At 39.7% G+C, this 17,303-nt stretch overlaps 1 protein-coding gene across 2 annotated transcripts in view; it reads right to left on the bottom strand.

Moving 5' to 3' along the window:
* LOC117518389 (discs large homolog 1-like protein) overlaps positions 1-17,303 on the bottom strand; it is a 331,339-nt gene that overhangs the window by 24,756 nt on the left and 289,280 nt on the right. For both annotated transcript variants that reach the window (XM_034179498.1, XM_034179497.1), the window contains 4 exons: positions 14,316-14,430; positions 3,889-4,071; positions 1,739-1,802; positions 567-582 (listed from right to left, as the gene is read on the bottom strand). In XM_034179498.1, coding sequence (XP_034035389.1) covers positions 567-582; positions 1,739-1,802; positions 3,889-4,071; positions 14,316-14,430 — 378 coding nt within the window. The remainder of the gene's footprint in view (positions 1-566; positions 583-1,738; positions 1,803-3,888; positions 4,072-14,315; positions 14,431-17,303) is intronic.

Genomic DNA, 17,303 nt, shown 5'->3' on the forward strand with positions numbered 1-17,303 from the left:
GTCAAGAGCGCTCTGGAGCAGGTTTTCATCCAGGATGTCTCTGTACATTGCTGCATTCATCTTTCCCTCAATCCTGACTAGTCTCCCAGTTCCTGCTGCTGAAAAACATTCCCATAGCATGATGCTGCCACCACCTTGCTTCACTGTAGGGATGGTGCCTGGTTTCCTCCAAACATGACGCCTGGCATTCAAACCAAAGAGTTCAATCTTTGTCTCATCAGACCAGAGAATTTTGTTTCTCATGGTCTGAGAATCCTTCAGGTGCCAACTAATACTTGGATTAATTTTTGTGATGTTGCTTGGGGTCTTCTTTCTCCATCTACACAGCTATCTGTCCACCAGAGGGACCCATCTTTATGCATGAACACATTGCCATGGCTCAACAAAATCTGTCTCATCCAAAATGTCAATCAAATCCTCTGCTGGAGGATCTGATCTCTGAGTGTCCAGGCAGCCTGTTGACGAGCTGCTTTGGTTTTTGGGGGTTAAAGTCTGTTTTTAGGACACCTACTGATCTGTATCATCATTTCATTGGATAAGAAAAGGTGCCGTTCTCATATACATACCTTTATCCTCCTGATCCTAAAACAGAGAGAAAGAAAGAAAAAGTGTTAATGTTCAGACAGTGTCTTGACTGTTGTCAGTTGATGTATCAGTTGCTCTGACACGCATGATGAGCCAGTGAGACTAATTTCAGATTTTCATAAAGCACAGTTCCAGGGGATGCGGCAGCATGTGATCATTTTTAATTATCGGCCCGTTGCCACACAGACATGCTGATTCGCACAGCGTGATGAAAACAGATCGCTGACAGCACAGGGATATCAATAGCTCGCGGTGTGCTGTGTTTCATCATCACGAGGTTAGAAGTGTGATTAGTCACGCTGGTGCCTCACCTGTGAACCTTCTGACTCATAAACAGCTTCTCGGCTCAAGCAAACAGCAAAGTTACAAAATGCTACACGGTGCACTTTAAGTCAGAAACAAGTAGTGAATTTTACATATTTATATTTATTTTTTAACTCATTTAATGTAATAATAATTTTTATTTATACAGTGTTTTCCCCCAAAAGACAGTAAAACACTGAAACATTAAGATATAAATCATTCACTATAACTGACAGTAGGCAATCCAGAGTAGTGTTGTATTATTATTATTATTATCATCATAGTATAATTCGTCAAATCACTGACTAGTGTGAGATTTATCTGAAAAAGTACAACAAACTATTTATTTGGGATCATCTGATTCAGTACCAGAAAATTATCATCCTACAGCTAAAACATGTAACAATCACACAGAAATAATTGTACATTTATGAGACAAATGGTGTGTTCATCAGTTTTCATTTTCATGAATAAACAGGATACTCTTTGTTGTATTTAAAAAAGAAAGAAAAACAGAAAATTATCCTTTTTTATGTGTTTTAAAAAGCCATGCTATTCAGCCGCTGCTCAAGTTATAACTAAACAAATTTTCTGCTCACATCTTCCAAAGATTGAATATAATACTGTCCATAGTAAAAAGAAAGAATGGAATCAATCAACCAATCAATCAATAAATAAATAAAATGTTTTTGGTTCTTCATCTCTCCATCCGTCGTCATCCTCAATAGCTTTACTAATGATGATTTCTTTTTAAAGTTGTAGCATCGACTTTATTTGCTTGCACAGAAGGTTTAACTATAAGCTGTGAATCTGGATTTAGATTTGTAGGACAGCCCTGGCTGCTACGTACCGCTCTGTCCTGGCTTCTTGACACTTTGGTGGTCTTTAGTCTGGACCGTTCCTTCTTTTCTGCCCTGTGAGGAGGAAGGACAAACAAACAAATAAAAATAAAAAGGCAGACTTTGATCATTCTGACTATAGTAAGTCCCTTCGGCTGCTCCCTTGTTTGCACTCGGGGTCGCCACAGCAAATCCAAGGTGGATCTGCATGTTGATTTGGCACAGGTTTTACGCCGGATGCCCTTCCTGATGCAACTCCACATTACATGGAGAAATGTGGCAGGGGCGGGATTTGAACCCAGAACCTTTCGAACTGAAACCAAGCGCATTAACCACTTGGCCACCACCCCTGCTGATCATTCTGGCTATATGTTTGTCAATTCTTTATGTGAATACTATGAAATAAAATTATTGTGATACTAATACTTTTTTTTATGACTGAACATCAATGTATTGGTGTGCGTGTGGGTGGGTGAATGTGGGGCATCTTTATAAAGCACTTTGAGTGTCTGCATCAGATGGAAAAGTGCTACAGAATTCCAGTCAATTTATTTATTTATTTGCAGTGTGAATTTCATACTTAACTATAAGTTGTGTTGCAGTAAATAGTGTTAAACAGCACACAAAACTTTTTAAAATTGTTCTTTCATTTCTTTTGCAACATGCTAATTTGTATGTTTACTGTTAACAAAATGTTAATAACTAGTGTCAATTACTGTGCGTTATGGACTACAACTCACATATTTTTAACTAGTTTGTGTTGTCCTGTAATGGCAGGTCATCTCAGCTTTGCTGGTAAAGTAAGGCTATTATTTTTTATAAATATTTTGCAAAAGAGTCTTGAAATGCTTAATTTCACTGCACATTTACCTGACCTTAGATCTTCTTTTCTGTGGAGACGAGAAGCAGTTTAGTCATGTTTTGACTCGCATACAATATCATTAATTAGATCCTTAGCTTCTGCTCATTAATGTGGCGTTTGCATTATAAATAAATACTGCGCTGATATAATTCATGATTACATCTTTAAATTGATGTTTTTTGCTGCATGAAGTGGCAGCACCATGTTTCAAAAATAAATGCAACTAATTTTTTCCTCTTGGTGATGTAGTTTTGGACAGATGCGACCTACGTTGATGCTTCTTATAGTTTGGAAAACATGGTAGCTTTATTTCATTATCAGGTGTTAATTAAATAAAACAGCTTTACTGTTTGTAGCAGTTGGCCCGAGTCAACTCTGCAGACTCTTGTTTCAAATAATACCAGTGAAGTGAGTATTAGCTGTCACGTTACATTACGCGTCAGTTAAAGGAAACAACTTACATGTCTGCTGAAGCCCTACTTTAGAAATTAAACTCTAAAACCAAATGCATTTTTATTTATTTTTTTGACCAAATCTGACATAATGTGAATTTTTATCTGTGCAGAGAACTGCAGCTCTGTAAGAAATACACAGAAAGTTGAGAAGAACTGCGGGCCTTTGTTGGTTTTAATCTCTAACGGCAGCTGAGCTCCGACAGGCTTCACAACACAACAACAGCACAACAACACAAACACGTCTCCCAAGTAAGTCACCTTTCTGTCTCTTAACTCCTTTCTCACTTTAGTTCTTCAACTTTGTGTCTGTACACCGCCACAACGGAGTCACAAAACCCCAGTTTTACATAAAGCTCCATTATATATCAATACAATGTACTTCAAATAGAAAGACTGTGCTACAAACTCTCATCCTGTAAATACTCTGCTCGTACTCCACGCTCTATATTCATTTTTGCTCACTCCATCACTCATCCCTGTTGCCTTTAATCTGTTGTTCCATCTTTCACTCATCTTGTGTCACATTAACACCTTCTCACTTTGCTCACCTCCACTCCATCACTTTCCTCAACTCTCCCTCTCTCCTCGTCACCTCCCTCGCTACCGCGAAGAGGAGCAAGAAAAATAACACAGGATCATGGGAGTTTACGATGATTTCATATCATGTTTGCATCATTTTGCTCCATAGAGGCTATAAATATAATTAGATTTTGTTCTTCTGGTTGCTATGCAACATAAGTATTTATAATGTAAGTCAGATCAGCTGAATTTGTAATTACAATAACTAAACAAAGTAACATTAACAAACACAACCACGACCTCCCATGACCCTTTGGGTTCTGACCTCCTTCGGCTTGGGATGACCCCGACCTCAGGGCAGTTGGGGGATGGGGGGTTGAGGTGACGGGCAGGCCACCACTCCTCTTCACCAGTGCTGCTCACGTGGAGAATATCCCCGAAATTAAATGCCAGCACCTGACTGGGAGCACTTTGATCGGATGCACTCATGTCGTAGTCGAACAACGCTCTGCAGACGAAGACACAGAAACACACACGTAAAACAAAGAGCCGATCAAGGTGTCGCCACAAAGTTCCAGATCTGTCCAGAGGAACGAGGCCTGAAAAAGTAGGTCAGCAATCTGTGTGTGTGTGTGTGTGTGTGTATGTGTGTATATCTGCGTGCGTGTAAAGGAAGTAGAGCTGAAGTAACCGACATCCCCTGAAGTCTGCGCTGCCTTCATCAATAAACCAGAAAAGAGAAAAACAACACAGACAAACTCAGACTCAGTCACAGAGCAGCACCACATCACTTCATGCTTTAATGATACAGTAACACAATAATAATAATAATAATATATAGTCATAATATAAAAATAAACGTAAAGCCAAGAATATGGCTCCAAAAAACACTGGGACACCTTGTAATTGTGAGCTAGACTTTTATATATCAGATACATCTACACTCAACAAAAATATAAACGCTACACTTTTGATTTTGCTCCCATTTTGTATGAGATGAACTCAAAGATCTAAAACTTTTTCCACATACACAATATCACCATTTCCCTCAAATATTGTTCACAAACCAGTTTAAATCTGTGATAGTGAGCACTTCTCCTTTGCTGAGATAATCCATCCCACCTCACAGGTGTGCCATATCAAGATACTGATTAGACACCATGATTAGTGCACAGGTGTGCCTTAGACTGCCCACAATAAAAGGCCACTCTGAAAGGTGCAGTTTTGTTTTATTGGGGGGGGGATACCAGTCAGTATCTGGTGTGACCACCATTTGCCTCATGCAGTGCAACACATCTCCTTCGCATAGAGTTGATCAGGTTGTCAATTGTGGCCTGTGGAATGTTGGTCCACTCCTCTTCAATGGCTGTGCGAAGTTGCTGGATATTGGCAGGAACTGGTACACGCTGTCGTATACGCCGGTCCAGAGCATCCCAAACATGCTCAATGGGTGACATGTACGGTGAGTATGCCGGCCATGCAAGAACTGGGACATTTTAAGCTTCCAAGAACTGTGTACAGATCCTTGCAACATGGGGCCGTGCATTATCCTGCTGCAGCATGAGGTGATGTTCTTGGATGTATGGCACAACAATGGGCCTCAGGATCTCGTCACGGTATCTCTGTGCATTCAAAATGCCATCAATAAAATGCACCTGTGTTCTTCGTCCATAACAGACGCCTGCCCATACCATAACCCCACCGCCACCATGGGCCACTCGATCCACAACATTGACATCAGAAAACCGCTCACCCACACGACGCCACACACGCTGTCTGCCATCTGCCCTGGACAGTGTGAACCGGGATTCATCCGTGAAGAGAACACCTCTCCAACGTGCCAAACGCCAGCGAATGTGAGCATTTGCCCACTCAAGTCGGTTACGACGACGAACTGGAGTCAGGTCGAGACCTGATGAGGACGACGAGCATGCAGATGAGCTTCCCTGAGACAGTTTCTGACAGTTTGTGCAGAAATTCTTTGGTTATGCAAACCGATTGTTTCAGCAGCTGTCCGAGTGGCTGGTCTCAGACGATCTTGGAGGTGAACATCCTGGATGTGGAGGTCCTGGGCTGGTGTGGTTACACGTGGTCTGTGGTTGTGAGGCTGGTTGGATGTACTGCCAAATTCTCTGAAACGCCTTTGAAGATGGCTTATGGTAGAGAAATGAACATTCAATACACGAGCAACAGCTCTGGTTGACATTCCTGCTGTCAGCATGCCAATTGCACGCTCCCTCAAATCTTGCGACATCTGTGGCATTGTGCTGTGTGATAAAACTGCACCTTTCAGAGTGGCCTTTTATTGTGGGCAGTCTAAGGCACACCTGTGCACTAATCATGGTGTCTAATCAGCATCTTGATATGGCACACCTGTGAAGTGGGATGGATTATCTCAGCAAAGGAGAAGTGCTCACTATCACAGATTTAGACTGGTTTGTGAACAATATTTGAGGGACATGGTGATATTGTGTATGTGGAAAAAGTTTTAGATCTTTGAGTTCATCTCATACAAAATGGGAGCAAAACCAAAAGTGCTGCGTTTATATTTTTGTTGAGTGTATAACCACCCATGACAGCTAACAGGCTAAAGTCAGTCTGTGAGATACAATTTACACTCACCAAATGTTGCTTCTCTGGATTTTAACACCATAATCAGTAATCTATGTAACTTGAGCAAATTTACCACAAGAATCAGCAACAACATTCACAAATAACACAATCATTTACTGCTATTTATCATTTTCCCAAGAGCCCATGCACTGCTGTTTCTGTGTTGTCTTATAACTAGGGTCATCTTAAATTTGGGCCAATTTGGGTGTGTGTGTGTGTGTGTGTGTGTGTGTGTGTGTGTGCATGTCCTGTGCGGGGTGAACCCTGCCTCACGCCTTTTGACTGCTGGGATAGCCCAGTGACTCTTAATTGGAGTAAGTGGGTACAGAAAATGGATGGATCTTAAATTTGGGCCAATAAGATAGATCTTATTATCTTTCTAAGACTTGGATCTTCATTCTGCTGCAAAGGTATCTGCAAAGCCAAACACGTCTGTCCATTAACCTCATGACTCTATAAGCTTATGTTCCCAATACTGCAAACCTTAATAAGTATGATTTACACAGCCAAAAGCACACCGTCCAAACTGTATTATGGTATGACCAATACGGCAGGACTGTCTCTCGTACATAGTATTCACAGTATAGTGAATATGCAGTTGTTTGTTTTCATTCATTTTTATTTGCCAATCCATATAAACACATCAGATTTAGTACATAACCTGCGGGTAGAGCAAGAAGAGATGAAATAAAACAATGCTCTAAGACCCCGGGACCAGCTGCAAAACCTAATGTGCTCTCAGGAGAGATGAGAAATGTCCGTAATTTGAAACACTAACACTGTGTCCCAATAACCAAATGTCCTAAAGGATTAAGGTTACATAAAATGGATATCTGCAGTAAAAATCCGGACAGGACAGACATGTATCACCTTCAACACTCAGTGAAGCATCTCTACCCCATCACACAGACCTCAAACCCAAAGTCTTGATCAATACAAATCAATGACATTGATATTTCGATATTGTGCTTGCTCTGAGAACCACTGGCCTCGTGTTTATTCTTGTGTACTTCATCGATTCGTACTTTATCGAGGGCCTACACAGAAATACTTTATCGATTCTTGTCTGTTTTGTCCCCAGTTTGGATTTTCCGTTGAGTATTCTAATTCTTTGTCTTTTTGTGCAACATCTAGAACCTAGCTAGTTAGGAGAGGATAACTCAACTGTTCTAGACTAACATGATCCCAGTGGACAACTTGGGATATGTTCGAAAATCTCTATCCGGGACGAACCACTCGAAAATGACCACGCCCTAATTTTGATATTTTAAGAGAAAACCGCTAGAAAATATGAACTCAAATGACCTACATACAGTCCGGAATCGCCACAAATTTAGTAACTTAGACTTTCTGGGCTATTGGGTGTTGGGAAATTTCTTTGATAATCTTTAAAAGATTTAAGTTTTCTAGATAGTGCTGTCTTCCAAAGGAAAAAGTTTTGTGTTGTATTTTTCCACTTTAAATCAATATTCCATTGATAACAGTATGACTGAAAATAAAATTTCATAATATTTGGCAAATGTTCATTTTCTTTTGATGTACGGTAATAAGTTGACCCACTTATTTTAGTCATTTTCTTTTAAAATATCAACATAGAAATTTTATACTTTTCTATGACCCTCCCAAACATGTACTGGTCATTCTGATCATTCTAAATACCTTAGTGATGGCCTAGTGGTTAAGGCGTTGGGCTTGAGACCAGAAGCTCCTCGGTTCAAATCCCCAGCTGACTGGAAAATCATTAAGGGCCCTTGGGCAAGGTCCTTTATCACCTATTGCTCCCGGTGTGTAGTGAGCACCTTGTATGGCAGCACCCTGACATCGGGGTGAATGTGAGGCATAACTGTAAAGCGCTTTGAGCATCTGATGCAGATGGAAAAGCGCTATATAAATGCAGTCCATTTATAGCTGCTGCAGTTTAGAAAGTACAGCTGTTTTTGAAATAACACGGCACGGAAAAGGGCATAGTCATTTGGGGGCTGTTCCTCCCGGACAGAGATTTTAGCACATATCCCAAGTTGTTCATTGGGGTCATGTTAGTCTAGAACAGTTGAGTTATCCTCTTCTAAATGATGCGCATACATGTCTCAGCTAGGTCCTCTACTAGCTGTCCACAGCCACCACCAGCTCCACTGGCCAACTTGGCTTCACGCACCTGCAACCCATCCTGCAATGTCTTCACCTCCTGGTCTCCACCACATCCATTATATTCACAGCACCATTACAATAAACTGTTCTTTATCATTTCCTGCTTTATTGCATTGGAGCCCGTTTCAGTTCCCGGTCTTCTCGCAACAGCTTTGGTATAAGTACTTGCTACATTCTATTTCAAGGACTTGCACCAGGTTTTATGAAATTCCTCCTAAAAGTGTGAGAGGAGTTGATTTCAGGACTGACAGAGTCCAGTTTTATGAATCAAGAGCCATAATTCTGGTTAAATGGGCCGATATCGAACAATATGATAATATGTGTATTACCAACATATAACAAGGACTTGAACCAAGTTTCATGAAATTCCTCCTAACAGTGTGAGAGGAGTTGATTTCAGAATGCAGGCAGCCACTCATGAAACTGAGTCTAGATTTGTTAATAAAGGGCCATAACTCTTGTAAAATGGGGCCAACTCAAACAATATAATTACATGCATATTAGCAACCTATAACAAGGACTTGTACCACGTTTCATGAAATTCATCCAACAAGTGTGAGAGGAGTTGATTTCAGAACTGACAGATTCTAGTTTTATGAATCAAGGGCCATAACTCTGGTTAAATGGGCCCAACTGGAACAATATGATAATATGTGTATTACCAACATATACAACCCCTGGCAAAAATTATGGAATCACTGGCCTCGGAGGATGTTCATTCAGTTGTTTAATTTTGTAGAATAAAAGCAGATCACAGACATGACACAAAACTAAAGTCATTTGAAATGGCAACTTTCTGGCTTTAAGAAACACTATTAGAAATCAAGAAAAAAAATTGTGGCAGTCAGTAATGGTTACTTTTTTAGACCAAGCAGAGGGAAAAAAAAATATGGACTCACTCAATTCTGAGGAATAAATTATAGAATCACCCTGTAAAATTTCATCCCCAAAACTAACACCTGCATCAAATCAGATCTGCTCGTTAGTCTGCATCTAAAAAGGAGTGATCACACCTTGGAGAGCTGTTGCACCAAGTGGACTGACATGAATCATGGCTCCAACACGAGAGATGTCAATTGAAACAAAGGAGAGGATTATCAAACTCTTAAAAGAGGGTAAATCATCACGCAATGTTGCAAAAGATGTTGGTTGTTCACAGTCAGCTGTGTCTAAACTCTGGACCAAATACAAACAACATGGGAAGGTTGTTAAAGGCAAACATACTGGTAGACCAAGGAAGACATCAAAGCGTCAAGACAGAAAACTTAAAGCAATATGTCTCAAAAATCAAAAATGCACAACAAAACAAATGAGAAATGAATGGGAGGAAACTGGAGTCAATGTCTGTGACTGAACTGTAAGAAACCACCTAAAGGAAATGGGATTTACATACAGAAAAGCTAAATGAAAGCCATCATTAACACCTAAACAGAAAAAAACAAGGTTACAATGGGCTAAGGAAAAGCAATCGTGGACTGTGGATGACTGGATGAAAGTCATATTCAGTGATGAATCTCGAATCTGTATTGGGCAAGGTGATGATGCTGGAACTTTTGTTTGGTGCCGTTCCAATGAGATTTATAAAGATGACTGCCTGAAGAGAACATGTAAATTTCCACAGTCATTGATGATATGGGGCTGCATGTCAAGTAAAGGCACTGGGGAGATGGCTGTCATTACATCATCAATAAATGCACAAGTTTACGTTGATATTTTGGACACTTTTCTTATCCCATCAATTGAAAGGATGTTTGGGGATGGTTCAGGGTCACCTGATCCAGCCCTAACTATAAGCTTTAGCAAAAAGGAAGGTTTTAAGCCTAATCTTAAAAGCAGAGAGGGTGTCTGTCTCCCTGATCTGAATTGGGAGCTGGTTCCACAGGAGAGGAGCCTGAAAGCTGAAGGCTCTGCCTCCCATTCTACTCTTACAAACCCTAGGAATTACAAGTAAGCCTGCATTCTGAGAGCGAAGCGCTCTATTGGGGTGATATGGTACTATGAGGTCCCTAAGATAAGATGGGACCTGATTATTCAAAACCTTATAAGTAAGAAGAAGAATTTTAAATTCTATTCTAGAATTAACAGGAAGCCAATGAAGAGAGGCCAATATGGGTGAGATATGCTCTCTCCTTCTAGTCCCCGTTAGTACTCTGGCTGCAGCATTTTGAATTAACTGAAGGCTTTTCAGGGAACTTTTAGGACAACCTGATAATAATGAATTACAATAGTCCAGCCTAGAGGAAATAAATGCATGAATTAGTTTTTCAGCATCACTCTGAGACAAGACCTTTCTAATTTTAGAGATATTGCGTAAATGCAAAAAAGCAGTCCTACATATTTGTTTAATATGCGCTTTGAATGACATATCCTGATCAAAAATGACTCCAAGATTTCTCACAGTATTACTAGAGGTCAGGGTAATGCCATCCAGAGTAAGGATCTGGTTAGACACCATGTTTCTAAGATTTGTGGGGCCAAGTACAATAACTTCAGTTTTATCTGAGTTTAAAAGCAGGAAATTAGAGGTCATCCATGTCTTTATGTCTGTAAGACAATCCTGCAGTTTAGCTAATTGGTGTGTGTCCTCTGGCTTCATGGATAGATAAAGCTGGGTATCATCTGCGTAACAATGAAAATTTAAGCAATGCCGTCTAATAATACTGCCTAAGGGAAGCATGTATAAAGTGAATAAAATTGGTCCTAGCACAGAACCTTGTGGAACTCCATAATTAACTTTAGTCTGTGAAGAAGATTCCCCATTTACATGAACAAATTGTAATCTATTAGATAAATATGATTCAAACCACCGCAGCGCAGTGCCTTTAATACCTATGGCATGCTCTAATCTCTGTAATAAAATTTTATGATCAACAGTATCAAAAGAAAAATGGGTTTAAAATCAGGCCAGACAATGTGGACGCAAAAAGGGGAGAAGTGAGGAGGTGAAGGCAGGAAAATGGAGGCAAACTTACACCTTAACACAAAGACGGCCGTACGCGCCTCTGAGTCAGTGACATTTACCCAGATAAAAGGTTACGTACACATTACACACACACACCACGTGTACACACTCGAATACGCACAGCAGCTCAAGGCTGCAAACATCCCCAATCTGTCACGAAGCGAGCGCCGCAGCTCGGCCAATCAGCTGCAAGATTCAGGCTTTCTGTTGAAAATTTGCATGCTGATTGGTCACTTCTGGCTGGGAAACCACTGTGATGGTCATTTATCAGGCGCCTTGCCTCCGGAGGTTATTGTAACTTTGATTTGCAGAAACACAGAGCAACATTTGGATTTCTTTGTACTTTAGTGTGTTATTTTGTATTTCATAAGGGTATTTCTTAATTAAATCAGGCAAAACTATTGTATGGCGCATGAATGAAGTTTCAAGTTACTCCCCGCAGTGGCGAGTCTGAAGGTAAGTGATGGGGTTTACCCCCCTCACCAAACTGCAGACCAGGTGTGATAAAATATGGGAAATGTCTTGTAACCACAGGCTGGATGATGAGCAATAACAATACTAAAATACTATCGGCTGTACAAGCATAAAAATAGGAAACAGAATGTGAGCTTTGACTTCTTAAAATAGGTCACGGTTAGCCATCATTGAACTTGTCCAAGGTCTGAGTCCCAAGAATGCTCTCTGTGAATTTGAAGACTGTGGTAGTAATAGAACCGGAGTTACACTGAGTACAGACAGACAGACAGACAGATGCAAACACACATGCATGGACACAAAGTCTTCACAATACAATGGATCGTCTATACATCAAAAATCCGTTTGCAACTTTTTGGAACTTCTTTCCCACAAACAAACAAAACAAAAGACAAACAGATGTCGGCTCTTCTCTGTGGTTGGCAGGTTATTTGCTTGAGGTTTATGGAAGCCTTAAGGCAGAATTATTTTAATTCTGTTTGGACTACGGACTCAGAGCTTTCACTCTTTCTCAAAGCAAAATTGACGTTTCCAGCTTCATAGACTTTTTCTGCATCACTTGTTTTGTCAGTGTTCTCTCAGCCTGATCTCCCTTTGAGAGATAACTGATCCACCTGCACCAGTAAACGCAGTGAAATCTTCATATATTTTTCAATTTTACAACAGTCTTACATCGATCTTCCTCCTGTTTGTAGAGAATCACTTCTTAACTCGTCGTTTAAACTGATCAATGAAAGCGGTCAAGCTGTTTCTCTTCATTTCTACCAAAAATAAAGTCAAATGTTTGTTGTCACGCTTAATTTGTGCTCATGACAATCACACCCATGGCAACAGCACACAGCTGCAATGTTAACTCTGCAGTTTAAAAACAGGATCATTTGTTTTAAATAGAAGAAAACAAAACTGAGTCCATGAGTACAACCTTGAAAAAAATAAAACTGATAAAAATCGACATGAGCTGTTGCAGTGCGCAGACCTTCACCTCCCCAATGAATTCATTTCCTCCAACAAACACAGCAGCTTGATTCAAACTGCAGCTGTGACAAACAGGGAATTTGGCTCATCAGTTCCATGTGCTTCATTTGATTCTGATTCCATTTTAATGACCATTTGTTTTGTCCACAGACAAAACTATGAGGACTGTAATGTACTTAGAGCATTAAGAAAGCTACTGTAAACACCATATTGCCCTGAAAGTCCCCTTCTGGCAGGAAGCTGCTGTTTCCCCGCTGTAATTGTATTACAGTGCACCCGAAAAGTATTCACAGTGCTTCACTTTTGCCACATTTTATGTTAGAGCCTTATTCCAAAATGGAGTAAATTATTTTTTCCCCTCAAATTCTACTCACAACACCCCATAATGACAACATAATTTTTTTTCATTTTTGCAAATTTATTAGAAATAAATTAAAGAAAACATAAGAAATCACATGTACCTAAGTAGTCACACATTTTGCTCAGTACTTTGTTGATGCACTTTTGGCAGCAATTACAGCCTCAAGTCTTCTTTGTGTACAGAGGCCATCTTTTCATCCTGGATGAAAACCTGCTCCAGAGCACTCTTGACCTCATACTGGGAGGACAGTTCATCTTTCAGCAGTACAATGACCCTAAGCACACAGCCAAGATATCAAAGGAGTGATTCAGGACAACTCTGTTAATGTCCTTAAGTGGCCCAGCCACAGCCCAGACCGGAATCTGATTGAACATCTCTGGAGAGATCTGAAAATGGCTGTGCACTGACACTCCCCTTCCAATCTAATGGAGCTTGAGAAGTGCTACAAAGAGGAATGGACAAAAGTGCCAAAAGATAGGTGCACCAAGCTTGTGACATCATATCCCAGAAGAACTGAGGCTGTAATTGCTGCCAAACGTGCATCAGCAAAGTGTTGAGCAAAGGGTGTGAATACTTATGTACATGTGATTTCTTAGTTTTGTATTTTTAAGAAATTTGCAAAAAAAAAAAAAAAAAAAATCATGTCATTATGGGGTGTTGTGAGTAGAAATTTGAGGGAAAAATGAATTTACGCCATTCTGGAATAAGGCTGTAACATAAAATGTGGAAAAAATGAAACGCTGTGAATACTTTCCAAATATGTACGTGTAAATTTAAGAACAAATGCAAAGTACTAAAAATGCTTGTCTCTCTTTAAGTACTTGTTGCATCTTGAGTATTGATCTACAAAGACCTCGAGTACGGTTTCACTGTATCCAGATATCTGACATTTAATCAATACTTTCCATGCTGGGATTCTGAGAAAGGACCTAATGGGCGTAATTATGTTAAGAATGATTCTGGACTCTGCAGAACAACCTAAAGAGGGATTCAAAGACAAACAGGACAGGCAAGCAAAAAGAAGAAAAAAAAAAAAAACACGACAGCAAGACAACAAGTGACAGATGTGTTTTATGCACCATGTGAAATCCCATTTTCTACATGGTCTGAGTGTGACTTCAGATCTGATAACCTGACTTCAGCCTCTCACCCACAAAATGTAAAGGAAACAGACTAGATAAGACGTGTCCGACTGAGGGACAAAGAGACAGTGTGTTACCTGACGTAAAGTGTGCGTTTCTGCGAGGAGCGGAGCGAGGTGGAGCTGGACCCGACACTGCTGGTCATCATCTGTTCTCTCAGGTCATGGATCTTCGCCTCAAAACGACTGTACTCTACACAAACACACAAGGAGAACAAACGGTGTTAGATCGAAAATAAATCAGCCAGCAAGCCTGGTTTCAAGCTTTACGCTGTCACCCGAAGAGGCGACCTCTGCCGTGACGTTTGCTCTGAGGGAAATTTGACACTTGGCATCGATTGTAGATGGTGTCTTGTCTGGTAACTTGTCAATGAAACAACTCTGAAGCCTCTCAACGGCCAACTGTGTACTTTTGGTGTTTTAAAAATACAGGACCTTACATTCTACCAAGCATATTTGTCTAATTTAGACTGAACTATCTAATCTACATTAAATACAAGACAAAATCACTAATATTTCTTTTTAGATGTGAGAGAGTCTTGGAAATATCTTGTTCAGGTTCATATCTGTGATGACGGGTTTGTTTGTTTGTTTTTTTCCACAACTGTAAGTTGTGCTCATCAGGACAAATCATGTCCTTCTGTACATCCTTCTTGCAAACTCTCGTATATCTTAAAACTTGCAAACCATAAAACTCTCAAAAATGAAAATTTTTATCCATTAATACTGGGAGGTCAAAGCTCTGCGTGCAAAAAAATAAAATAAAGTAAAAAATATATATATCATGCATTCACGACATTTATAAACACCTTTATTCCCCCTATTTTTCCCCCCTGAATTTTGGGTTTCAAAAGTGAAGAATTTACCAGAACCCCTGAAAGGCTCACATCGCCCACTAGATGGCAACAAAAGCTGCTCAAATGTGCAGCAAGGTTTCGACTGCTTATTTATTTGAGAAGTTAATTTTTTGTTATAATAAGATGGGCTGAAAGCCCAAAATAAACTTACAGTTGAGTTCCTTGCCCTTATGGGCAACTTGTTTTGAAGCACCATCAGATTTTTACAGTTTCCTTTAAAATAAAGCATTTTAAGAAATGTTAAGTGCATTTTTACTTGTTCCACTGCCAGATTTTTTTAAAACATGAAAACAAGGTATTTTAATTTGCAACAAATTAATAAAAACTGCCAATGGAAGAAGTAAAAATTCCTCATGATTTTTTGAAGTAGTCTTGAAATTAGCTAAGGAAAGTGTTATTTTACTCATATTACAATGCGTTACATCTTTTATGAAAAATGCAACAGCATAAAAATGTTACAGCGAGCCGAAAAAACCATTTGTTCACGCCACAGGATTTTTAAGATGTATTCACAAAAACATGTCCTCTTATTTGACTGAAATTTTACTTAAGTGATTTTACCTTATATTAAGTGTCGATGAGAAATTTTGAGGAAAAAATTTGAAAAATTTACTTGAGAGGAATTTGCATTTTCAGTGCACTGTCCACTTGATTGTCCACTGACACTACAGGTCAGGTCAGGGAGCACGCATGAATCCATCTGCAGTACCAGTCATGTTTGGATGTACCCCCCCGAAATCCCCCCACAACTACAGAACAGAAAAAAAAAAAAAAATCTGAAAATAACATCTACCTTGCAAACATTGATGAGCATTTCCAGCTTGTTGTATTAATGTGAATGTCTTTTGATTTATCTTGCAAAACTTAGTTTTGGCAAGATATTGGTGGGGGGGGGGGGGGGGGGGGTATCCAGGGTGGGAAGATAAATTATTACACTGGATATCAAACCATCCAGGAACAAAACGGCTCCATCCCTTTTCCACAAAAGCAGCAATTTATCAAGATGTGGCATTGCTATTTGGAGGATGTGGGCGCCGGGCATAAAATGACAACTTCATCAGGTGGGAACAACCAGTGACATTTGCACTAGGACATAGATGTCACACAAAATTACTGAATTTGTTCCCATCATATTTGCACTCTAGTACAAAGCAACACAAATATGTGACTATGTTTCTTTATTCAAACCTGTGTGTGAATCCTGGTTTCAATTTTGGAATTATTGATGTTTTGTGTAGAAACTGAACGAGGACGCATTTTCAAACTACATTTTAATTTTAAATTGCTCGCAACCACTGCATCATCCCTCACTTGAGTGTACAAGGAGCAAAGGGTTGAGCAGTGAATGAAAAGTGTGCCGGTTTGTTCACAAACTCAGCGTTGCCGCTTCGACCTTGCCACGCTACGAGCATCAAGAACACTTTGGTTTCAGTTGACCCATTTTTCTAGTGTCCATAAAAATGCCACTGTGCCTCTTGAGTTATAAATGCAAATGTTTTATGGAAATGCACACAGTGAGCAAACAAATGGCCTAATGTTGCTGCATATGGGCTTTTGCAGCTTCCAGAAGCAGGAAAAAAATGATATTAGGGCGTTTTGGAGCACATGCCTCCGTCAAGGACCCAAAACACCCAAGAGAGTTTTTGTTGTTGATTAACTGCATCAATAAAATAATTGTATACTTAAAGAGGTTAACAAGCTCTCATTCATACTTGATAGTGACCATTACACCAAGTTACTGTATTTTAATAAACATTGACATCTTTAGTACATTACAAACCTGGAAGAATGTAATAAAGTATTAAATGAAGTCATTATTTCCAAGAGCCTCATGGTTGTATAAAGGAGAATTAACATGACATCATTAATATTTATGTATCCACTCAAAGTCACAAACTCATGAGGTTTCATTTGACTGGAACAAGTCAACGTTTGATGTTTTTCCTTCGTAAAACAATTAATGGATTAAAACTTTATTTTGCTGAATCAACCAATCATCTCATTTGCCAAGTTAACAAAATAAATAAATAAAAATCACAACCTCTACTACAAAATGTGACTAGTTTGTGTGTAATGCTGCCAACAAGCAGCAGCGGCCTTGTTGGCTGCAAGACTGAGGGCCCCTTCACACGAAGCACGACAAGTGCAATACCTGCACAGGCATAAAAAATTATGTAAAAATCAACAAACTCCAACCCTTTATTGGGAT

Source organism: Thalassophryne amazonica, chromosome 10 (assembly GCF_902500255.1).
Source record: "Thalassophryne amazonica chromosome 10, fThaAma1.1, whole genome shotgun sequence".
NCBI lineage: Eukaryota > Metazoa > Chordata > Actinopteri > Batrachoidiformes > Batrachoididae > Thalassophryne > Thalassophryne amazonica.